Source organism: Cydia splendana, chromosome 24 (genome assembly GCF_910591565.1).
Source record: "Cydia splendana chromosome 24, ilCydSple1.2, whole genome shotgun sequence".
In the NCBI taxonomy this organism is placed as follows: domain Eukaryota; kingdom Metazoa; phylum Arthropoda; class Insecta; order Lepidoptera; family Tortricidae; genus Cydia; species Cydia splendana.
This window is the reverse complement of record NC_085983.1, coordinates 1514603-1539880: the sequence shown is the minus strand read 5'-3', so window position 1 is coordinate 1539880 and position 25278 is coordinate 1514603. Positions and strand designations below refer to the sequence as shown.

Genomic DNA, 25278 nt, shown 5'->3' with positions numbered 1-25278 from the left:
AATCTCAACTCTCAACATGTTTGAAAGAATTGAAAGTTTTCACTAGATGGCGTCCCAAGCGACGATCATTCATCGATTCTAACTTTCTCATTTACTACTGCAAAACTAAACTCAAGTCGCGTAAAATGTGTAAATAATTGTTCAAAGCCATGTGCCTTACATAAGTGGATATAATAACGGATTAAATAATAAAGTAACTAACCAAACTACAAGTTCACCCACGTGTTTTCGCGCCAAAAATAGTACTTTTTCTAATTTCGACGTAGAACGTCGTTTTGGGTAATTTATAGTGAAATATAAATAAAAATGCGCGAGATAGTGCACCTGCAAGCCGGCCAGTGCGGCAATCAAATCGGATCGAAGGTTTGTTGAATAAAATACCTATTTTAATGAAATTGGGTCGTTTATTTCCAGTGGTGAGAAATCTATTTTTATTGGCGATAGCCGGCTCTCTCGTAACACCTAGGCATGACTTGTCGAGTGGAAATCATAAATTTTAATTAGTAGTCACGTAACGACTGAATGTAGGAAATTGTAATGTCGCTGTGAGAATCCCGGAAACATTTTTTTTTAATGTTACGTAGATTTAAGTTTTTAATTAGGTATATTAGGTATTATGTTATGACATTTATGATGGCAAACAAGCGAACGGTCCACTTGATATGATGGTGAGCGGACCCTGTATCTAATGGGTGCTTTTAACTCCTAAGGTGTCACATGCGTGTTGCCGATGTTAAAGCGGAATAACTAAGATGTAGTTAACTGGTTTAGGGCCACTTGCACCATTCACTAACCCGGGGTTAACGGGTTAAACCAGAGTTATCATGGCTACCAGTACAATTTGACACTGGGTGTTAACCCCCCGTTAGGTTTAACCGTTTAACCCCGGGTTAGTGAGTTTTGGTGCATGTTGCGCTTAGTGGTTTAGACATATATAGTATGGTATGGGATAGTGTATGCCCGAATACATGCACTATCCCATAATAAAATATATTTATTATGGGGTAGTGTATTCGGGTAATTCCGAATACTGAAAATTGTCGGAATGAAATCTAATTTGATGGAGTTAAGGGTAATTTTCGGATTAACCGACATTCTGAAGTAGGTATTTGGAATTAGCCGAATACACCTAACTTCAAAAAAGGGGCATACAGATTCTTATATAAGGGTCTGCAACGCGTATCGGACACGCCTGGACCTCTGATACGGTAACCGCTTATCTTCTGCCGGGTCGTTTGCTTGTTTGCCACCGACTTGGTATAAAATACCTACCTAGATCGTATCATCCGCGTCAGATTATAATCGAAATACAGGAAAATGAACACTAATCGTTAAAAAAACAAGTGCAGTGATATACACGCATCAGCTTTCAGCTGCTAGTGTATTAAACAATATAATAATAATAATAATTACTACCACAAATACAGAGCGATATTGAACCGTACTAATAAAAAAAACAAGGTTGATTATTGTTTAAGTAATTATAATATTTTTATGCAATTAGTAAGCAAATATTATTTGCTTACGGCACCATACGGTTTACATAAAAACCTACTCAACCGTTGCACGTGCAGTCATTGAAAAAAATACCAATGATATTACCACAGATAGATAGATAATTAAGTACCGTAAAATGGGGTGAGTAGGGTTCGCGGGGAGAGTTGGGTAATGAATGGGGAGAGAAGGGATGAAAGGGGGGTGAGATGGGATTTTAAGGCTACTGGTACAAAAATAATGTATTCCAATTTAAAATGGAGCTATTATAATACTCATAATAAAAAAAAACAACGGGTTGCACTCCGGGAGTACCGACAGAAGTGAAAACTCAATAACTAGTCCAAAATGTTTGCAGCACTATGTATAATTGACCCATCCTCCTTTCTATTGAAAAACTTTAGTTCCGAAATTGCTGGCCAGTGAACTTAAATTTGTAGCGTTAATTGTTTAAAATTCGAATAGAAATTGTAAAGTTACCTTGCAGACCTCGCATCTAAATATATTTGGTCATGATATTTTGAGTTTTATTCACCAGTACTAGAGTTCACTTTTATTAGCGATTTCATCAAGATGAGACTTTATTGAATTATTGAATTATATTGGAGTGATATAAAGTTAGAATGTAACTGTGAGATCCTCGTATTTCAGCCCGAACAAGATTAGAACATTGAGCTTTATTGCTTAATATAAAAGTCCAGTTTTAAATAATTGACCTGATTATGATACGTTATGACTAAAGTTCTTTGGTGAATAACATTGTCCGTCACACATGACATAAGTCACGCAAGCGCCCTGCGCCGCCTACATGAAACAGCAGGCTCAGGCATACATTTTCGCCGTGCGGTAGAAAGAGAGGAGAGACGCCTTACGCGTTACGCGTTACGCTGTCCCGAGTTTATCATTTTTTCCCCACCTCAAAAAGTGCTCGGGTCAAAAACAAAACTGTGTTCGCGACTTTTCTGTAGACATACACAAGAGTTAAGGGCTATAAAGGTAATTTTCTTATTTAACCCTTACCGTCGAGTCTCCTAGCGAGACGGTTCGTGACCACTCGTGAGAACAGCTTATAGACGTGACTCAGGAGCGAGATGGGTCTGTAATTTTTAAGGAGGGTTTTGTCCCCCTTCTTAAAAAAGAGCACCACCAAACTCCCGCTCCACGCCTTTGGAGTTCCCCCACTGTGAAGGACGGCGTTGAAGAGGTTCTGTAATTCCTGTATAACAGGGGCTCCTCCAGCTTTCAAAAGCTCTGATGTTATTCCGTCCTCACCGGGGGCTTTTCCATTTTTAAGCTGCCTCAGAGCTAACACGATCTCGTCTTGGCTGATGTCTGGCAGTTCGTCGGTGTAGTGGCGTGTCATGGTGGCTCTGGAATCGTGGTCGTCTCGTCGGGAATGAGGGGCATGTGCAGCGTATAATCGGCCATAGAAATCCTCAATCTCGGCGGAGATCTCCGGTTTCGACAATACGGTCCTCCCGTCGCGCGTTTTAAGCTTCATCAGGTGGCTCCTGCCAAGCTGCTGAGTGAATACTTTGGACCCTCGGTTTCGCTCTATCGCCTCTTTAATGAGGCGTGTGTTGGAGCTCCGAAGGTCGCGCCGTACCATCTTCGCTATTCGCTTGTTCAGGTCTGACCTCTCCGACGAAGTCGCTTGGGTAGTTTCCCGTCTTTTTGTCATCAATCCGAGGGTCTCAGCCGAGAGTTTGGATTTCTTGCCAGTCCGCTGCGTTCCGCAGAATTTGACGCCCTCATCCCTCAGAGTTTCTACCAGATTATGTAGGGTTTCGTCAGCGTCATCGGTGGGTTCCAAGGCAACAAATCTATCCCTGAGAAGCTGCTGGAACTTCTCAGTACCCGCCATGATTTGGATTGGGTTAGGGCGGAGCGTGGACTTCATCAGACGGTTTCTTTCAAGCTTCAAGTTGATATTCAGAGAGCCTCGGAGGAGTCGGTGATCAGATCCGGTATTGAACCTGTTGATCACTGAGACATCTCTGAATATGTGCCTGCTATCCGTTATGATGAAGTCGATCTCATTTTTAGTCACAGTGTCGGGGCTTTGCCATGTCCACTTCCTTTGAGGCTGTTTCTTAAAGAAGGAGTTCATTAAGAACAGTCCCTCTTTCTCAAGGAAGTTGACAAGCATTTGCCCCCTGTGATTCCTAACTCCGTAACCATGTGGGCCTATCCGGGATTCGTTGCCAGTCTGGGTTCCCACCTTGCCGTTAAAGTCCCCCATAACAACATTGAAGTGGGCCTTAATAATTAATAAATAATAATAATTTATGATTATTATTTATTGATTTATTGGTGGGGAATAATTTATGATTTATGATTTATGATTTAGTGGTGTTGTGCAAGGCTTTGGATATGTGTTCGTACATATCCTCCACTTCATCATCCGAGTGTGCCGAGGTCGGTGCGTAAACCTGAATTACCTTCATGCTGTAGCGCTTCGACAGCCGAAGGATCAGGTACGCTACCCTGGTCGACACACTGGAGATTTCTTCAACGTTGTTAGAGAGGGCCTTATTGACGAGGAAACCTACACCACCCTGGGATGTTTTGTCACCCTCGCGAAAGTAGAGAAGGTGGCCCGAGTCTAGGGTTACGGTGTCCTCCTCCTCTCTACGGACTTCACATAACCCTAGAACATGCCATTTAATGTTCTCTAACTCCACTTCCAACTGCGCTAGATGGTGGTCAAGCCTCAGAGTGCGTCCGTTAAACGTAGCCAGGGTCAAATTTTGTAATGAATGGCAGCCTAATGTAGCCCGGGGATTCTTAGCACCCCTTGCCCCGCCGTTACCGTGGCCGCTGCCATGGCCAGGAATAGCGAGGCGGCCGGGAACTGGGGGCCATTTTCGTTTGGCGTGTCTTTTCATTTGGGGGTAATGCCCGTAATCCCCACGCTGGGCATGCGGGTTGGGGATCGCAGTTCAGTAATTGTTCTGCAGGGGGCGCTGCTGCCCACCCCCCGGTTATATTTCCCTTAGTCGCCTTTTACGACACCCACGGGAAGAATTGGGTTGGTGCTATTCTATAGGCCGGCACCACACGGCAATATGAAAACTCAACTCACCTCAAATACGAGGGACGACGGGGTCAGGTGGGATATCCTGTTTATCGTCAAAGTTATGAAATGGAACTACCAAAAATAAAATAAAAAGTAAAATTCAAACGTCCGGAACACTTATTATATATACATCATTCAGTTTGCATATGTAAAAATAAAATGTTATTGTGGTTTGAATGTCAGTTTTGCACCTACTCACCCCATTTTACGGTACCTATCGGGAACTACGGTGTTCATTATGCATCTCATGCGTATCGTATTTAATTTATTATGCATGCGTAACAAAATGTAGCAAAGGTTATCCGTTCAATGTACCTATTAGTTAAATCACACGCAGTCACGTTCGTAAGTAAACAATTACACTTTTGTAACTACATACATATAATGAAAATTGGTTATTTTGTACAGAATTTTGCGTACCAAAAAATTTAATCCTTACAAAAACCGCATTCAAATGGATTTATCCGTTTGGAAGCCATGATACCATAGTTAGACCATAGTCAGACACATATATTATACCTACCTATACATATTGATTAAGCGAACAGTTGTAACAACACCCCTCTTATAAATAAATGTATCAAAACAGGTTGCAGGGACCCCTGTAGAATGTCGTATTTTAGGCGGGATGACGTGATCAAATTAAAAAGCGGGTTACTACAGTATTTTCAAACTCGATGAAAGGTGTCACCTCCATATATAGATAATTTGTGTCCAGAAAAAGCAAATCTTGCAAAATTCTAATGAAAAGATTACTAAGAAACACCTAGGACAGTGGTGGGCAAACTTTCTTCATGAGGGGCCAAAACTTGAAGAAATTTCAGAGGGCCAGATTTACAGCAAAAATGCATTTTTATTATATTGCTGGCCATATTATACCTACATTTTGCAAATGACCGGCGGCGGGCCAGATCAAACCCTTTTGCGGGCCGGACCTGGCCCGCGGGCCGTATTTTGCCCACCACTGACCACGTGATAAACGTGTTATGAATCGTCGGGAAATAATTGTGTTGTGTATTGAAACTTGAAAGCTTTCTAAGAGAAAGCATGCTAATCGAGCAAAACACGCGCGCTCATTAGCATGCGCGGTTAATTGATCCCAAGTTATAGCTAAAGATAAATCATTTTTAACGTGCACCTTCCCATTCTTTTCAATGCATTTACATTTACACCCAGTAACTACAGTCAGCGGTACAGGGGAGGGGGCCTACGGGGCCTAGCCAAAGATGACAATCGCCAAAGGAAAAGAAAGTGCATAAATCTGTGTAAAAATGTATACTATAAATTTATTTATTTAAAACAAAAACATATCAACGATTTTCGGTGAGGAAAAACATCGTGAGGAAACCGGACTCATCCCAATATAATGCCTAGTTGGAAAGCCAGATGGCAGTCGCTTTCGTAAAAACTGGTGCCTACGTCAATTCTTGGGTTTAGTTGTCAAGCGGACCCCAGGCTCCCATGAGCCGTGGCATAATGCCGGGATAACGCGAGGAAGAAGAAGAAAAACATATCAACGCAACGCGCGGCATAGATACAGTGGTAGCAAAAATTAAGAGTTTGGCTAGCACTGTATATCTTGTGTCAATTTTAATGTGTATATGTTGTGTTTATGTGTAATTCTTGTAAGTTTATTGTTTATTGTTGTGTACTGCTATGTGTGTACCTAAATCACATGAAATAAATAATTTTGAAATTTGAAAATAGATAAGTATACGAGTATCTTACAGTGTGTCTTTCGTCATTATAGAAGTTGTAGATAATAAGTATATAATTATTTAGACAAGTGTGATTCACGTGTGGCAATCGACCTATTTTATTTTAAGCTGAAAAACACTTACTGTACATTATTTTATGGCTATGTATACTATTTTTAAGCATTCTGCTTTATACCTAGTATCTTAACCTATCTATCTTTATATTGGCTCCAGGCGTCTGGCAGCTGTTCATCAGTGGAGGTCAGAATATGCATGCCACTTGAAGGATACAACTTTTAGAGTTCTGAGGGCCTACAGCGTACACTTACGTACGAATTTACAAGTGCGACAGAGAGTCAACACGTGGTACGTAGTGTTTCGCGTAGGCCCAGTTTTGGTATAGTATTGAGGTAAAATTATGTATTACCTCGATATCCATAACAATATTCAACTTAAAAATACACGAGTAAAATATGTTTTTTCTTAACAAGATACCAATAATGCCTTTCGCCTTGAAAACAATAGTACAAACTAAGTAGTAAATGTGACCTTAACTCTCTTGTTCACACCTACAACCCGTTTTAAAATGGCGTAAATACAACTTGTTATAATGGACATACGTCGCTATTAAATAAAGTAAGTTGTCCTGCGTACGGCATACGTGAAATCGTGACATCTTTCAGCTCTGTGATGACGCAATGTGCGCTCTAGGTAACTATGTTATGTTATTATGTTATTGAGGATAGGTAAGTTTCTTGAATATGTACATTACAAATACCTACTTAGCGGTTTATATTACATTTCTAGGCATTATGGACGTCACTCGATCTGTCACTCTGATTACGCCTTATTGGAGTAAAATAGAAAGATGCTCCCAATAGGGTTGGCAACTGTCAAAGGTTTGCCTAGATGGCGCCATCATAGCTTGCCCCTTTTTCTATGAGATTTGGCTTAAAGAGCCTGGCATCCAGGGTATTAAAAAAACAAAAATTTGACACAATTCTAGGGATTGACGGGGCAAGCTATGATGGCGCCATCTGCTAAAAACTTCCACCGGCCAACCCCATTGAAGAATTTCGATATTCTCGGTAGTATAGGCCTATTCTCCTTCACTTGGCTCCAGTAGCGTAGCTAGATTAGTTCACGCTACGCCACTGGTTAGCTCAATGGCTGACATTGGACATCAATTGACATAAGGTAAACGTACTAGTGCTCGACATGACACCTTGCTGTCACCTCTATTGATAATGACTTAAGTTTCAAGTTGACATGTACTGGGACCGCGTCGAGCACCAGTACGTTTACCTTAGTAACCTTACTTACTTGATGTTATTTTGGATGTTTTATTGTATTTTATTTGGTATAAGATTAAATAAATAATAAATGGCCTTGTGTCCGTCACGTTTCAGTTCTGGGAGATAATCTCTGACGAGCACGGCATCGACACGACCGGCCACTACCACGGCGACAGCGACCTGCAGCTCGAGCGTATACAAGTGTACTACAACGAGGCTGCTGATGGTGGGTGTATAAAAATAATTTAGCCGTGATACGTCCCACTGCTGGGCACTGGCCTCCTCTCAAGCAGGCCTCCTCTCAAGGACTAATAGCCCAAACCCTCTCGTTTGGGCTATAGTCCCCACGCTGGCCCAATGCGGGTTGGGGACTTCACATACACCTTTGAATTTCTTCGCAGATGTAAGGTAAACGTACTGGTGCTCGACGTGGTCCCAGTACATGTCATCTTGAAACTTAAGTCATTGTCAATAGAGGTGACAGCAAGGTGTCATATATTGGGCATTAGCATGTCGAGCACTAGTACGTTTACCTTATGCAGGTTTTCTCACGATGTTTTCCTTCGCCGAAAAGCTAGATAGTGGTAAAACTATCATTTCTATATATATATTAACAAATTGATAAAACACAAATTATAAACTAAAATAAAACTAAGAATGAGTAAAACTAACTGGTAAATATCGAATGCTATTCCGTATAAATAATAAGTTCCGAAAAAGTCACTGGTACGAGCCAGGATTTGAACGCGCGACCTCCGAATTGAAAGTCGGACGTCAGATCCACTCGGCCACCACCACTTATGATGATGGTAGGTGTAAAATAAAATAAGTCTAATGAAGTGAAGATTCTGTCGTCGACAGGCACATTTGTGAGGAGTTCGCGTCAGATCGCGATGAAGGGTACCATCGCCAAAGCCCAACGCCCGGTTCCAAGACCTAGCTAAGTAGCCCGAAATCGTGCAGAGGCATAATCCAAAAGTAACTTGGTCCGCCTCTTTTCATGCTCGCTAATAGTCCATCCTGTGTGCGTCTTAGGTTGGTATTCCATCTGTAAAATATCTTGATCCAATGTGTATTTTACGTCTCACATTTTGCTTAAGACGAGTGCGACGCAATGCACATTGGACAAAGAAATTGGAAAAGTGGAATCCCACCCTTATCTTATTGTTTTCGGGGGCCCTTGCGGATACACTTCGACCCATAGGAATTTTTTGTGCAATTACCCTCTAGAGACGATCCGGCAACTACTCAAGAGCTTTTCTCACCACATCCATGTGTCGGATGATGGAGCTCATGGGTAGCGTTTTAAAGTCCTTTGGTGCCAGATATCCTGCTTCAAAGTCCTTCATTCTTTGTCTGGCGAGGGCGTGACATTCACACATAAAGGTCACTTTTACTGTCTCTTCCTCTTCGCCACACATACGACAATCGGTGTCGAACTGTTAAGCAGGAATCCCACCCTTACTAAATCGGTATTGATGATGGAACATTTATCTGCAGGAACTCGCTTCGTGCCCCGCGCCGTCCTGGTGGACCTGGAGCCTGGCACCATGGACGCCATCCGCTCTTCCACGTACGGCCAGCTGTTCCGTCCTGACAACTTCGTCTTCGGCCAGAGCGGAGCTGGTGAGTTGGACACAGCGAATGAGATAAATTTCTCACGCGGTTATACAGTGCGAGTAATAAAGTGTCATACATGCTATACATATCGGAGCGGCTGCCCTGGTGAACTTGGAGCCAGTGACACCATCCTGACTACTTTGTCTTCGGCTATAGAGTGGGGCTGATGAGTTACGAGTCATAGTGCATTACGCTACTCACTCATTACGGTTAGAACGTGTTCAAAAAAGGTTCACTCGTCACTTAGCTTTTCAGGCACGTGTTATGGCTAAAAGATCAATATCCTATCAAAGGAAACTGCAATATTTCAAGATGGATTCCCTAGAAGACCGACGGGCGCTCTTGGATGCAACTTTTTTGTACAAGTTAGTGAACCACAAAATAGATTGTCCACAACTACTGACATTGCTGAACTTTCGTGCTCCATCTCGTTTCCCCCGTAACGCTATCACCCCTCTTTACGCCCCGCTAAGAAGATCAGTTATTAAGGCGGGATTCCACCAGTGTGCGGCACTGTGCGGCACAAGCATATGCAGTACAAAAATGCTTGTGTCGCACACTGGTGGAATCCAGCCTTTACAAATGTCATATTTTCATGGACATTTGACATTTATGATGGCATAGCCATAGCCATACTTTGTCATTACAAAGGCCATGCACAGTTATAATAATTGGTCCAACTTTTTTATAGTAAATACTAAATTGTCTCCACAGGTAACAACTGGGCGAAAGGCCACTACACCGAGGGCGCGGAGCTGGTGGACGCCGTCATGGACGTCGTCAGGAAGGAGTCTGAAGGCTGCGACTGTCTTCAAGGTAGGCACCTATTCAAAAATACACATAACAAACAGAACAAAATACTAAATAGCTCCATCTGTAGCCCATTGTGACGGAATGGTAACTACGGAACTGAGCATGGCCTGACATGCTCTTGGCCGGTTTTTATTATCGATTGGTTGGTTTGAGGGGTAGTGATGAGTTACATTACATCACTTTAGCTGTAATAAACCATCACGCACACTCCTTAATACCGACTTACTTACTCCGTAGGTATTGGCCTCCTATACGAGTTGCCGCTGTCGCCCTAAGCTGTCTTGTGCGATATTCCCCCGATATTTTGGGCGAGTAGATCTCATCACGCGCGAGTACATACTTGAAGTCGCGCTAATATATGGAGTTGCGCGCGAGAACGCAACTCATGCTTGCATACTGTCTGGTTCCACTAGCGATATTTAGGTCGACCGCAGAGCCTAATATAGTGTTTGCTACTACTGTTTTATGTCATGTCCAGGGTTCCAGCTGACGCACTCCCTGGGCGGAGGCACGGGCTCCGGCCTCGGCACGTTGCTGCTCAGCAAGCTACGCGAGGAGTACCCCGACCGCATCGTCAACACCTTCAGCGTGATGCCCTCACCCAAGGTACAGTGAGTGGAGCCCCACGTGTCCAGGGCTCCAGCTAACACTCCCTGGAGGCACGGGCTCCGGCCTCGGCACGTTGCTGCTCAGCAAGCTACGCGAGGAGTACCCCGACCGCATCGTCAACACCTTCAGCGTGATGCCCTCACCCAAGGTACAGTGAGTGGAGCCCCACGTGTCCAGGGCTTCAGCTGACACTCCCTGGAGGCACGGGCTCCGGCCTCGGCACGTTGCTGCTCAGCAAGCTACGCGAGGAGTACTCCGACCGCATCGTCAACACCTTCAGCGTGATGCCCTCACCCAAGGTACAGTGAGTGGAGCCCCACGTGTCCAGGGCTTCAGCTGACACTCCCTGGAGGCACGGGCTCCGGCCTCGGCACGTTGCTGCTCAGCAAGCTGCGGGAGGAGTACCCCGACCGCATCGTCAACACCTTCAGCGTGATGCCCTCACCCAAGGTACAGTGAGTGGAGCCCCACGTGTCCAGGGCTCCAGCTAACACTCCCTGGAGGCACGGGCTCCGGCCTCGGCACGTTGCTGCTCAGCAAGCTACGCGAGGAGTACCCCGACCGCATCGTCAACACCTTCAGCGTGATGCCCTCACCCAAGGTACAGTGAGTGGAGCCCCACGTGTCCATGGCTCCAGCTAACACTCCCTGGAGGCACGGGCTCCGGCCTCGGCACGTTGCTGCTCAGCAAGCTACGCGAGGAGTACCCCGACCGCATCGTCAACACCTTCAGCGTGATGCCCTCACCCAAGGTACAGTGAGTGGAGCCCCACGTGTCCAGGGCTCCAGCTAACACTCCCTGGAGGCACGGGCTCCGGCCTCGGCACGTTGCTGCTCAGCAAGCTACGCGAGGAGTACCCCGACCGCATCGTCAACACCTTCAGCGTGATGCCCTCACCCAAGGTACAGTGAGTGGAGCCCCACGTGTCCAGGGCTCCAGCTAACACTCCCTGGAGGCACGGGCTCCGGCCTCGGAACGTTGCTGCTCAGCAAGCTACGCGAGGAGTACCCCGACCGCATCGTCAACACCTTCAGCGTCATGCCTTCACCTAAGGTACAGTGAGTGGAGCCCCACTTGTCCAGGGCTTCAGCTGACACTCCCTGGAGGCACGGGCTCCGGCCTCGGCACGCAGCTCCCCAGGGAGATGCGCAAGGAGACCAGAATGGAACTCTTCCCCGACAAGCAGTGGCGTAGCGTGAACTAATCTAGCCGTGGGCGAAGTCGCATCTGCGAGGCCCTTTTTATTCTGTGCCCGAAGGGGCCTCGCGCGAAGACCCCCTTGGGGCGCGAGGCCGTGAGCGACGGCCCACTTCGCCCACGCCTAGCTACGCCACTTGTTATGAGATGTAGAACCTGTGCGGAAAGGAAAAGAGTCGTGGAATATATGGGAACCAATACATTCTACGACTCTACTCTTTCGGCTCTTTCCGCACACACTCCGACTTCATAGAACATGTTCTATGAAGTCGGTATTTTTCTTGCTAAACTATCTTCTAACAATGTCTTCTTTTGTGCAGGTGTCCGACACGGTAGTAGAGCCCTACAACGCCACCCTCTCCGTGCACCAGCTGGTAGAGAACACGGACGAGACCTTCTGCATCGACAACGAAGCGCTCTACGATATCTGCTTCAGGACTCTGAGGCTCTCGGAGCCTACGTATGGAGATCTGAACCATCTTGTTTCGGTATGTAGGAGCGTCAATTTCCACATAATGTCCTAGCTTAGTCTTACTCCTGAGTCTTCTTATTTTTCGAGAATCTCTCTCTTGAAATTTGTAATTGAAAATCTTTACTTTGGTATATGATATTTAGGGTGGACTTTCACTGCGTCGTACCGAATCAAAGTATGATAAGTTGCCATGCAACAGTCAGTTTTTGATATGGAATAAGAAAGAACGGACCGAAGAATCGACGTAGCTTAACTGCACCATTACTTCCCACAACACTTCTTTTGTGCCATTGCATCATCTTGATCAGAATCAGTAGTCTAAAATCCGTCTCACAAAATGATCATTTTCCCCGGTAGCTAACGATGTCCGGAGTGACAACATGCCTCCGGTTCCCCGGGCAGCTCAACGCGGATCTCCGCAAGTTGGCAGTCAACATGGTGCCGTTCCCCCGCCTGCACTTCTTCATGCCTGGTGAGTCCATTGATGAGTGATTTTGTAACTGTCACCAGAGGGCCTACCGCGAACACCGAAGTTCGCAAACCTTTCTCTATTACTCCAATTAATGCGCAATTTGTGTCAGAGAAAGATGCCCGCAATTTTCGAATTTCGGTCTTCAGTAATTTCATCTTCCTAGCGTTTTCCTAGCATTTTGCCACGGCTCACTTGGATAGCCTGGGGTCTTGTCAACGTTATCACAAGAATTGGCATTGGCACAGACACTATAGTTTAAATTACAAATTTTTACGAATGTGACTGGCCATACCTTCGATTCTAAAGGGGAAGGCTTTATTGGGAATATTGGGATTAGTCCGGTTTACTCACGTTTTCCTCGACAGCCTGTCAGTTCAGTAATCTATTAGAACGAAAAATGTAATATCTAATAGCTAACTGTTAAAAGGCCACTTAATAACTCATTTTCCAGGGTTCGCTCCACTGACCGCCAGAAACAGCCAAGGCTACAGAGCTCTCACAGTACCAGAATTAACGCAACAGGTAGTATTCTAAAACCAAACAATTATAATTCCCATATGTCAACGTGATATCCAAATGATCAAGGAGTGTGGTGTGAGGTCTCGCTTATTAAAATATAATAATAATATTTCAGCTTATATACGTCCCACTGCTGGGCACAGGCCTCCTCTCATGCGCGAGAGGGCTTGGGCTATAGTCCCCACGCTAGCCCATACAATGCGGATTGGGGACTTCACATACACCTTTGAATTTCTTCGTAGATGTATGCAGGTTTCCTCACGATGTTTTCCTTCACCGAAAAGCTAGTGGTAAATATCAAATGATATTTCGTACGTAAGTTCCGAAAAACTCATTGGTACGAGCCAGGGTTTGCACCCGCGACCTCCGGATCGAAAGTCTGACGTCATATCCCCTCGCCCACCACCGCTTTCCACTAGCTTATTACTTAAGTATAATTGTTTTGATAGATGTTCAGCCCTGGCAACATGATGACGGCGTGCGACCCGCGGCACGGCCGCTACCTCACCGTGGCCGCCATCTTCCGCGGCCGCATGTCCATGAAGGAAGTCGACGAGCAGATGCTCACTGTGCAGGATAAAAATTCTAGGTAAGTGGAGGGGTAAAACAAAAAATCAGAGGGAGGTATTATTACAGAATAAATCTAGTACAGAAAGGACACTTCCTACAAAACCGAAAGTTTGACGGCGATTCAGGGACGAATCATGCTATGAGATTCTTATTTATATCCCTTTCGGCTATTTAGGGTTGTCAAAATTCAAGTAATTTTATCTCTGGCCGTGCACGCAAAGGGACATCAAGTAATTGACACCTAATAATTGCTCGGAGCAATGCTGAGCCGAACGGAGCCGAGTTTGCCCGAAGTCAGGAGTGTCTCCCCACTGATTTTAGCCACTCGAAACATGTTCTTCCCCAGTCAGAAAAGTAGCCATCATCAATTAGTATTACCTGATTAAGTACCATTCGTCCCCAGTTACTTCGTGGAATGGATCCCCAACAACGTGAAGGTGGCGGTGTGCGACGTACCCCCGCGCGGCGTCAAGATGGCCGCCACCTTCGTCGGCAACTCCACCGCTATACAGGAGATCTTCAAGCGAATCTCGGAGCAGTTCACCGTCATGTTCCGGCGCAAGGTGATGTATTAACACAAACTTGCTCACGCGAGCCAGGCGAGCGCGAGACGAGCCACGAGCCCCCCGCTTACACTACTACTAAAAATAGGAAATAGTTATTTGTACAACAAGAGATCAAAGTTTGATATTTCTTCGAGTGCTTATTTTGAGTCCCGTGCAAGCGAAAGATTCTATAATAGATTCACGAGCGTAGCGAGTGAATCTAATTTAGAATCTTGAGCGTAGTAAGGGATTCAAAAGCGCACGAGATGTAAATAACTTTGATCTCGTGTAGTACACAAAATTTTTCACCCTAAGCAGTGAGAACATACCTAGAGGGACAGAGATAATAGAACCCAAGTATATCGAACTTGTATTAGACCCCGCATGTTGAAATGACATTTGACTATAAAGGTCACTTGAATGTCATTTTGTCTCACTCAGTGAGCAAAATCGCATTTTGCTCACTGAGTGAGACAACTCAGTGAGCAAAATGCGATTTTGCTCACTGAGTGAGACAAAATGACTCAGTGAGCAAAATCGCATTTTGCTCACTGTTTTTAAGAAGCAAAGTACCCTTGTTCGAGCTGCTGAGGTGAAAACATTATAGTGAGGTAGTGGGTCTTTTGAGGTTACACATTGACGTAAGCTTACCCGTGACATAGCACCTCTATGAACGTTCTTATCTACATTCGCAGGCGTTCCTCCACTGGTACACCGGCGAGGGCATGGACGAGATGGAGTTCACGGAGGCCGAGAGCAACATGAACGACCTGGTGTCCGAATACCAGCAGTATGAGGTGAGTCTTCTTTCTCGTTACTTCATTGCTAAGGATCGAGCAGAAAAAAATATTTTATACCCTAACCTCTTCAATCTACCTTACTTAGGCCACTCAGCACACTTCGTGGCCTAAACACGGTACTCGACTGAAAAGATCTCAACACAGAAAACTGCCTAGGTGGTGTGGCTCTCTACTATTATAATATCACGATTGTACTAATACTTTAAACGAGCAATTCTTGCATCACTACACCTTATAAAACAAAGCCCCCCGCCGCGTCTGTCTGTTTGTGTGTTTGTATGTTCGCGTTAAACTCAAAAACAACTGAACGGATTTTCATGCGGTTTTCACCTATCTATAGAGTGATTCTTGAGGAAGGTTTAGGTGTGTAACAATTTGATAACCCGTGCGAAGCCGTGGCGGGTGGCTAGTATATATATATTTATTTATATATTTCGAGGATCTAGTAACCGGCTCTAACGATTTCGATGAAATATGCTATGTATATGGGGGTTTTCGGAGGCGAAAAATCGGTCGAGATAGGTTTTATCTCTGGGAAAACGCGCATTTTTGAGTTTTAATATGTTTTCCGAACAAAGCTCGGTCTCCCAGATTTTGGGCATTGTCTAAATTTCTAATATAATAATGACATTTCAGGAGGTGGGAGTAGAAGATGGAGAATTCGATGAACAAGAAGAGATGGCCGGAGACGAGTATCCTGAGGAAGGTTAAAACCTAGTCAACTTCCCTTGACACACATATTATTTGCTACACTCTGGGCGAGTTTGGTAGCGGCACTACCCAATCTCACTTAAGAAACTGCAGACCGTCCAGTGGCACCCTTTTATAATAATCTAGTGAACACAATCTCCCTTATTATAATATTCCATTTCTGTAATCAGTATATTAAAGTTGTAGTCCTACTGATTCCCCGACTTTTTGTCTTTGCCACATAGGTTATTTTGCTTCATCATGTAAACGGCAAATGGTGGCCAATTTTTTCCGATTAGGTGATGAAGTCAAAAGTAAGTAATATAAAATTGGGGAATAAGTAGGACAACAAGTCGACAACTTTAATATACTGAATAATACAGAAATGAATTGATTTATTAGAAACCACAATCCTCCTAATGAGGGCGCCACTGGACGGTCGCCCACTTTAATCATATTGTCCATAGTCACACAAGCAAATAAGTTATTACAAAACTTACAAAAGTCAATACGTTTTTGTTGCGAATATAGAAGGATCACGAAGCATATTACTGTGGATATTAGTGATACAATTGTATCCAGAGTGTAACAAATATTTATATAATAAAGATTGAACAACAAGCTTATGATTATAGAAATACGTACAAACATCCTTATGGTTGTAAAATGTGAACTGACTAGTTGCTGTTACATTAGAGTGTAAGAACAAGAACTATTGTTATGCAAAATTATAATTTGTTGGTTATTCATTGAGATATTGATAATTTTTTTAAGTCCATTATATGTAATCATTCCTATGAAGATTTTGCTTCTTTTTGTTATGAAGTTTTATCAAGTGTTGACAAATATGCATAGTTTTTATAATTTGGACAGAATGTATTGATGATTTATCTATACTCATACACACATAGTTTAAAATATGTAAAAAAATCTGTTTAACAATAAGTTTTCTAGTTTTACTAAATTAAATACAGCAAATGTAACAATAATTTGATAAATCATTAAATCAACAGTCAATAGCAGAAGTAGCTAAGAAGATGAGGTTTTAAAAAAATGTTTTGACCACAAGTTTTTTGTTAAGACCAAGGACACTATGTTTTGTTACGACTGTGTTCAGAACATTTTGGACACCTTGCTCGCTTAGCCACTTCTGCTGCTGACTGAAGACAATAATTCTGATTTCTTATAACAGTATAGATAATTTTTTATTCGTTTTTGTTACTATTTATTAATGTTTACACCCAGTTGAAATAAAAGCATTATTTAATTCTAACTCTTTTTATTTACATTAAATTTGATTTTATTTAAAGGTTTTTCTGGTATTTTATAAATTTTAACACCATCCTTCATGTTGTCATGTTCATTCACATTTGTAATAGTTTCTACATCTGTGGAAGTACAGTCTACTATTTCTATGTTTTTATCTGCTGTATCAAATGTATGAGGCCTTTCTACGGTTACTTTTGGAAGTCTATCTACAAAATTAGAAGGACTTTTAATTACCTCTACTTCTATTGTTTTAACTTCATTAGTAATAAAACATGGTTTATATCTTTTCTCTTCAACATATTCTTTAAGTTTTCGTTTCCTAATTGAACCATCTTGAGAAATCACATTAGTTTCACCCATATTTAGTTTTGGCACAATTTGTTCAACTTCTGGCTCAATTTCAACTTTTTTGACAATTGTATCTAGTTCATTCTGCAAGTTTCTCAGCCGAGTTAAAACATCATGTTTTCTTTGCAACAATTTAATTCTTGTTTCATCTAAATCTTCTAATTCTGGAGCATAAGTTACATGCAATGAACCTCCATAGAAGTTTTTAGTGTCTAACATTCTCTTAGCTATCCTAGCAGACTGTATTTTCTCGAAAACAGCATGGTAGGTCTCCGTAAACTGTTCACTTTTGTAATCCTTTGCCAAATTAAATGATTTTAACCTGCCAAATTTCTGAAATAGGGCCTTGGCTTCTTGTCGCAGATTGAGGGACGGGACACCGAATATTAGGAGGTGGTTAGATTCGCTGTTGATAGTATAAACCTGTGGCAAAAAGAAAGAAGAATGTAAGATTTCTGAGAGACCCAGATATGTGTATTTTCTGTCATAAATGTTGAAGAATCACTTAAATTGATAAAAAAGTCACTATTTTTAAATTATTGTCTAAAAAGTATAATAAAACGCTTTATAATTGGATAAATTAGCCTTAAAAACAAATTTTAAAACTAACCTTAACAGCAGTAAGTTTGCGGCCTTGGCGGTAGGGCAGCCGCGTTGTACACAGCTGCTGCTGCTCGTGGTGAGGCAGAATAATTTTATCATCACTATTCTCTTCCAACATTTCGTAATAATCAGTCAAAAACCGAAACGAAATATATTTTTCTTTACTGTTTTTATTTACTTGCTCATGACATTGACAGGAATACCAAGTTGGGCAAGTTGACAACTTGACAAGCCAAATGTACCAAACATAAAAATGGTAGAATTAGTTCTTTAGAGCACTGGCAACACTAGTCTGTTCGAGCCACTTGTAAAAAAGGCCATTCTACTGACATTTTAATTATATTTAGGTCACAAAACGCGTTACTTCAATGCTGTGCAACAACAAAACGCAAAAGAAAAGAAACTTCAAAAATTTCAATGGCCGACGTATCGTCGCCCCAACAAAACATTTGAACACGTTGAACTTACATAATTGCTTTATTAGAAGCCATTGAGCTGCATGCCACCGGTTTATATAACGTAGACCCCAAAAACAACTCTCCAATATGTCAACAGTCGTGTCTGACTGCTTTACCATCGGCAGTATAGTAGCAACGCGAACATGTTACAACCAAGAAATAGAAGGCGAGGTTTTAGCTTTCGATCCTCAAACGAAGATGTTGATATTGAAATGTCCGTCATCCAGCGGTAATCCTAAACGCCACGATGTGAATATTGTTAATTTATCGTTAGTCAGTGACGTGCAAATCAAGAAAGAAGTGACCGCCGTACCGGAAGCTCCCCAGAGCCTTAATTTACACAGGCTTAACACTAGAGTACGAAATTCTATTGAGAATAAGAGAAGACTAGTGAGTACAGGCTTATTATTGCATATTACTCTATTTCAGAACTTGTCAAGTCCACTTTAAGCATGTGTCTGGACAATAGCCTACTTTTATAACATTACAATCTAATTCAAAGTTTTGTTGGACTCTCTGACCGTTTATTTCAGTCCTAGCTATTTATCACTGACATAAAAGTATGAAAAATATGAATTTCTAGTTTGTATTGTCATTTAGGGCAAGCTGATGCAATATGGATGTAAATTTTGTGTGCTACTTTTGATTGTTAGTCATATAGATAACAAAAAATGATTTAAAGGTAAAGTTAATATAATCTAACTTTAGCTACCCCTCATAATAACATTGACCATATATATTTCATTGTTTTTTGGTGGACACATGTAAGGGTCATAGATTTTAGAGTTGATTTTTTCATATGAAACTAACTGCTTAAAATGCTTGAAGGATGTGACAAAGACAGAAGTAAAGCTCACCCTTAAGTTGCTTTTTTATCCTGTAGTTGTTCAATAAAGAGGATTTTTGTTGTATTGTATTGCTTTTTGTATAATCATATCAAATGTAACCAACTAAAACTTAATTATTCACACATAACATAGTGTTTTAAGTTTATAAAATACATATGTATGTGAGAGTGTAAGGTATTTGTAATATGGGACTGGTTGCCTGATTTAAATTTCTAAATAAATATCATGAAACATATCTTTAAAACGATTAACAACCTAGAATTGAAATTGACATTAAATGCACTATTTGTAAGTTGCATTTTGTGCGATATGGGTAAAATAAATAAATCTGTGGAGTTATGGACATAAGGACCCTTTAGGTATGGTGCTCCATAAAATAAAGAAAGAAAAGAGCTTTAATCTTGAGGTTTATATTTAAAAAGATTATGTTATTGACTTAACATTAGAATGAAAATCGAACACCAAATTCGTTTAGAAACCATTTTATTTCTTATTGTAAAAAAAATATATATACTTGGAAAGTGTAGTAAATGAAACAACGCATGACAGCATAGACTAAAAGTGGTATATAATTCCCACTACATCTACAATACATGGTCATACATATCACTTTCAAGTTTCAAAGATACACAATGCCCAGTAAGAGAGATGAAAAATTTGTATGTTTCCAGGTATCAGCACTATCAGCATGCCTAGACCCCGAGGGTCAGCGGCTGTTCCTGGCCATCGCGCGGGTCATCGACGACGTCTCGTGGGCCGGCCAGAACATCCGCGTCTACAACGAAGTCACCATCTCACCTCCTTACAAGGTATGTATACCCTATATGTATAATATGAGCGTATTCCCATCTTAAAGGCCGGGTGTCTATCGGTGACGTTAATCACTTCCCATCAGGCGATTTGTCTGCTCATATGCCTCCTACACTATAAATAAACAATAGATGATTTCTTTCATGAAAGACGATTACACAATAAGTTTGCATTGATGTCAAAAATATAAGAATTTCAATGATGATCGTCAAAATAAAATAAAAATGAAAATAATAACAATAGAGTCTGTGCAGAGAGAGAAGAGTCGTGGAATGTATGGGGCCCAATACATTCCACGACTCTTCTCTTTCCAAACAGGCTCTACTAATGAAATAATATTATAGCTCCAGTAAGGATTGTCAACAAAATTAGAAAGAATAAGTAGGTAAATACTTACAAATCCAAAATATACATTCACAAACAAAATACTAATAATACTTCCAATAAGAATCGTCAACACACAACAATATAAAAAAACAGTGACAGTAATATAAAACGGTTTCTATTTAATTACAGTAGAATCCGCTTATAATGGCATCGAAGGGAAGTGACAAACTCGTCATACTAAGCGGATGTCATATAAAACATAGTTGTACAACTTCTTATTTTTGTTATATTTTCCAAATTAAGCTCTAATTCCTTTGTGAGAAATGAGTTTTATTAAACTTGTAACAAATATCAACTTGTCACTGAGAATCAAAACTAAAATACCTTACACGCCACGAACGCACCAAACATCCTCGCAGGGAAAGACACGGTGACAGCCGCGAAAACCAGCGAATGTGTCAGTATGGTTATACGGACATAATTTCATGGAAATAGGATTTTTAGGTCATAGTAAGCGATTTGTCACTATAAGCGAAGTCATCTTATCTGAATTTGTCACAAAGAATTTTATATGAAAACCAAACTTCGCACAGTAATTACTAATTACGTCATAGTAAGCGGTTGGTCAGTATAATCGGAGTCATAATAAACGGATTCTACTGTATATTCTATTTTTATCTCCGATGTAGCTAACATTCCCAATATTTGACGTGCAGGTGGAGAACGTGGCAGGCGAGCCGGAGTCGAAGCCCTACAACTACATCCGCAAGTTCGTGGAGCGCCACTGGAGCGACCGCGAGCACCCGCCCACCGCGCAGCCCGCGCCGCAATAGTACCCCACACCCCACACAAACCTGTCAAAATGTCTAACTGTTCGGTAAACGGTAATGACCATAAAAAAAATACAGGAAACCGGATTCTTAGAAATCTGGACATACTTGGGCTCATTCTACTCAGAATCGTAAGCATTAAAGATCCTACCATTAAAAAAAGATGTCCTAAAATGTCCATTCGTTTTAGTGTGAACATTTTTTCACTTGTACAGTTAGCAGCAGAAGTTACTAAGCGGGCGAGGTGTTCACAATTACCTTGACACACTCTTATTCTCTTAACAATAAATGAATGAATGAATGAAAATGAATGAAAATATTTATTTTCAGGCAACTATTGGCCCATAGATAAATACCTTAAAACTAGCATACATATTATTACAAAATATATCTTAAAACTAAAAACACACAATTATGGCTGCGATGCAGTTCGCAACCGCGCAGTGTCAGGGAGCCGGCCGCGGAACCGCCGGAACTTGACACCCTTCGGCCAAAACTCCTCCTTGGTGAAGGTCGCTAGATGTTCAGTGGGAACGCTCAGCACAAAAGAATTAAAACTCACACTGTGTCGAGATTCCAACTTCACGACCCTCAGGATGAATCCGGACTTGACTCGTATATACTTTACGATCTCCTCGACCTTCGTAAGGTAGTGTAATCGGGACACATACAGCAAAAAAAAAAAAAAAAAAAGTCGCGTCAAGATCATTTTGAACACCTCGCCCGCTTAGCAACTACTGCTGCTGACTGTATGTGCAATCTAAACTTATTTTTAGTGGAAACTAAAATTTCCATACAATTTTGGGAGATTATTTTTAGCATCAAGATTGAATGTGCTAGTGATTCTCAGTTGAAAGAATCCATTAGTATCAGGATCTGTAATAATCATGATTTCAATATTTTTTTGGGAAACCCTCTAGCATTAGACCAAGAGTCTGCAACGATTTTGACAGCACAGACTGTGTAAATGTTATTTACACGTCATAATTTCATAGAAGTTTGACGTTTAGAATAACACTTGCACAGTCTGGGCTATCAAAATCGCTGCAGACTCATCTTGGTCTAACTCTAAATTGGAACTCGTTTTAAAAAGCTACGGGTCAATGCTACATTTACACGCTTGGCTTCGACAAGCACCCAACAAGCACAAGCGTGTGAATGGAGGCTTAGACTATAACACTACACCCTTGACCAACGTGTAACCAAAAAGAATAGATATATAGAGGGGTCTTGTCATTGTAAATTTTGTAGTCACTGTAAATTTACTGCCATCTATCGACACACGACTAAAACTCAAAATGAAAACGTATAAAGTTATCAAAAAATGTATTTAAATGGATAAATTATTTTATTATTTTTATATCATTTTGATCCATGTTCATTCACTGATATCTATGTGTTAAAGTTGTTAAATATGAAACGGTGTCGTCACGCCATCTAGCCGAGGATAGGCTAAAGGTGTGTGCGGCATCTATTCGAGAATGACTTTTACTTGAATTCCGAGGCACGTTTTTTCCTTAGACTTTATTCGTCTTATACGAAGTTACATATGTCTTTGGTGTAACCAAACCGCTGCTTATTAGGGTTCCGTACCCAAAGGGTAACAACAGGATCCTATTACTAAGACTCCGCTGTCCGTCTGTCTGTCACCAGGCTGTATCTCACCATGATAGCTAGGCAGTTGAAATTTTCACAGATGATGTATTTCTGTTGCCGCTATAACAACAAATACTAACAACCGAATATAATAAATATTTAAGTGGGGCTCCCATAAACAAACGTGATTTTTTGTCGTTTGTTTTTCGTAGTCGACATCTAGCGCCAACTAGCGGATTTATCAGTACTGCTACTTGACACTAGATGTCGCGATCGAAAAGTCTAATGCTCAACAGTTTTCAGCTAATGTAACCGGAACTATATTTTCAACTCTTTCCGCTTGTAATATTACTTGTAAATTGTTGAGCAATACACATTTCGTCTGTCGCGATACTCGTGACATCTAGCGTCAAGTAGCGGTACTGATAAATCCGCTACTTGACGCTAGATGTAGACTACGAAAATGAGCAGCGTTTTGGTTACACGCTGGTCAAGGGATTGGCTGTCGAGTGTAGTCTATGGCTTGGCTTGCGTGAGTTTGTCGCGATAAGTTAGACATTTTGATATATCATAACGTTTTCGAAACATTATTTTTACTACCAAATTGTATATGGTGCAGGGGGGCCAATTTAGACTGCGGGGTAATTTAAACTAAGCGAAACATCTCCCATGTTTTACATTATGAACTAGAGTGCCATATTTGTGCAGATAGCGGAAAAGATGTGTTCTGTGTGACTCTAGTTAACGATAAAATATGGAAGATATTTCGATTAGTTTAAATAAATTATCCCGCAGTCTAATTTGCCCCCCTGCACCTTACATCTAGACATCTAAATGCTCAAAATATCACATCAAATGTGCAAATAATGTTTCGAGAACAAAGCGTTACAATGAAGATTATGAGTTTGGTAAACTTTTTAAACCACCATTTGTACTACCATAGAGTATAGAACACTGGGGGCCTATTCGACACAGGAGAATAAAAGGGTGTGACATTGCTGCCATATGTCCATTTTTTATTTCTTAAGAAAAGTGCACATATGGTATCCATAATTTACTACACCAAATGCATAATTTTCATTGTGACTATCATTCCTACTGTTATACGCAAATGTATTTATTAAATACATATATATTTATTATCATAAATAATAATTGGTTAAAAATATTAGGCCTCGAATATTTATTTTAGTAAAGTTTTAGTGGTTACATTTTATTTTATCATGGCTGTATTCAAAATAGAATTTCCTTGTCTAACACAAGTTTGTACAACTTGTGTGCTTTTTTAGGGGTCCGTACCCAAAGGGCAAAAAGCGGGACCCTATTACTAAGACTCTGCTGTCCGTCTGTCTGTCACCAGGCTGTATCTCATGAACCGTGATCGCTAGAGACAGTTAAAAATGTCACATATGATGTATTTTAGTTGCCACTTTAACAACAAATACTAAAAAGTACGGAACCCTCGGTGGGCGAGTCCGACTCGCACTTGTCAGGTTTTTTGATTATATAACTTCAATCTAATAGAAATAAAAACTATTTTTTATTCTTAAATAAGAGTATGTCTCTACGTAGTGCTGTTTTTCATGGGTGGATTTTCCACTATATGTATCTTTTTTAAACTTCAGAAAGGAATGCAAAAAAGGACTTCTGAAATATCTCTCATCTGTAATCAAAATGAAATAAAATTAATAAATACATTTGTAAATATAAAATAGTATTAAAAGAAGATAATTTAAATCTTTGTTTTATTAGTTTTATTGCTTTCCTGACTCCCACTGCATACATTACATTAAAATTTAAGAAACGGTTATAGACCGCGGGCCACATAGATATAATATACTTAAAGATTACGTCTAAGCGAGCTGTCACTGTAACCACTTTTGTTTAGTGTACGATTAACAATGTCACTCCATCTTGCTGTAGCCATGTCGATAAAGTCATATCGATAAACTATCGACATTTCTTGCAATTTTAATTTTACTTCAAAGGTTTAACGATAAGTACCTAAAATGAACAAAAACGCTTTTATTCTTTATTGTGGTTATCAGATCACAATTTTATCGTTAATTAAAATACATAAATACCTACTAAAATATGTGTCCCGCAATAATTGAATTATTAGGGCGAGCGAAGCGAGCCCTATCACTAATCGACGAACTATGCATTCTTGTGGTACACTTTACGGAAAAACTACTGCACTGTTAGGTTTGAAATTTAACATAGTAATTTAAATTCATGTCTAGATGTGTTATCAAACATAAAAATATCATTTTATAAACCTAAAAAAGTAAAATAAAGTAATAACACTTTGTATTA

The 25278-nt window shown here is 41.1% G+C and overlaps 3 protein-coding genes across 3 annotated transcripts; 2 read left to right on the top strand and 1 right to left on the bottom strand.

Annotated features, from left to right (window-relative positions):
* The first annotated feature begins 51 nt into the window (after window positions 1-51).
* On the top strand, window positions 52-16960 carry LOC134802497 (tubulin beta chain-like). Its single transcript, XM_063775175.1, has 12 exons — window positions 52-363; window positions 7680-7791; window positions 9066-9191; window positions 9900-10001; window positions 10477-10604; window positions 12126-12293; window positions 12635-12749; window positions 13201-13271; window positions 13718-13857; window positions 14242-14401; window positions 15079-15180; window positions 15820-16960. The coding sequence occupies exons 1-12, from the start codon at window positions 307-309 to the stop codon at window positions 15892-15894; spliced, it is 1356 nt and encodes a 451-aa protein (XP_063631245.1). The 5' UTR covers window positions 52-306; the 3' UTR covers window positions 15895-16960.
* Window positions 16961-17132: 172 nt separating this feature from the next.
* On the bottom strand, window positions 17133-18269 carry LOC134802431 (RNA-binding protein 48). Its single transcript, XM_063775092.1, has 2 exons — window positions 18101-18269; window positions 17133-17913 (listed from the first exon to the last, which is right to left on the bottom strand). Exons 1-2 carry the CDS (start codon window positions 18209-18211, stop codon window positions 17143-17145), a joined length of 882 nt encoding a protein of 293 aa, XP_063631162.1. The 5' UTR covers window positions 18212-18269; the 3' UTR covers window positions 17133-17142.
* Window positions 18270-18493: 224 nt separating this feature from the next.
* LOC134802286 (LSM12 homolog A-like) lies at window positions 18494-21410 on the top strand. The gene is made up of 3 exons (XM_063774865.1): window positions 18494-18941; window positions 20071-20208; window positions 21253-21410. The coding sequence occupies exons 1-3, from the start codon at window positions 18639-18641 to the stop codon at window positions 21367-21369; spliced, it is 558 nt and encodes a 185-aa protein (XP_063630935.1). The 5' UTR covers window positions 18494-18638; the 3' UTR covers window positions 21370-21410.
* Window positions 21411-25278: the final 3868 nt, after the last annotated feature.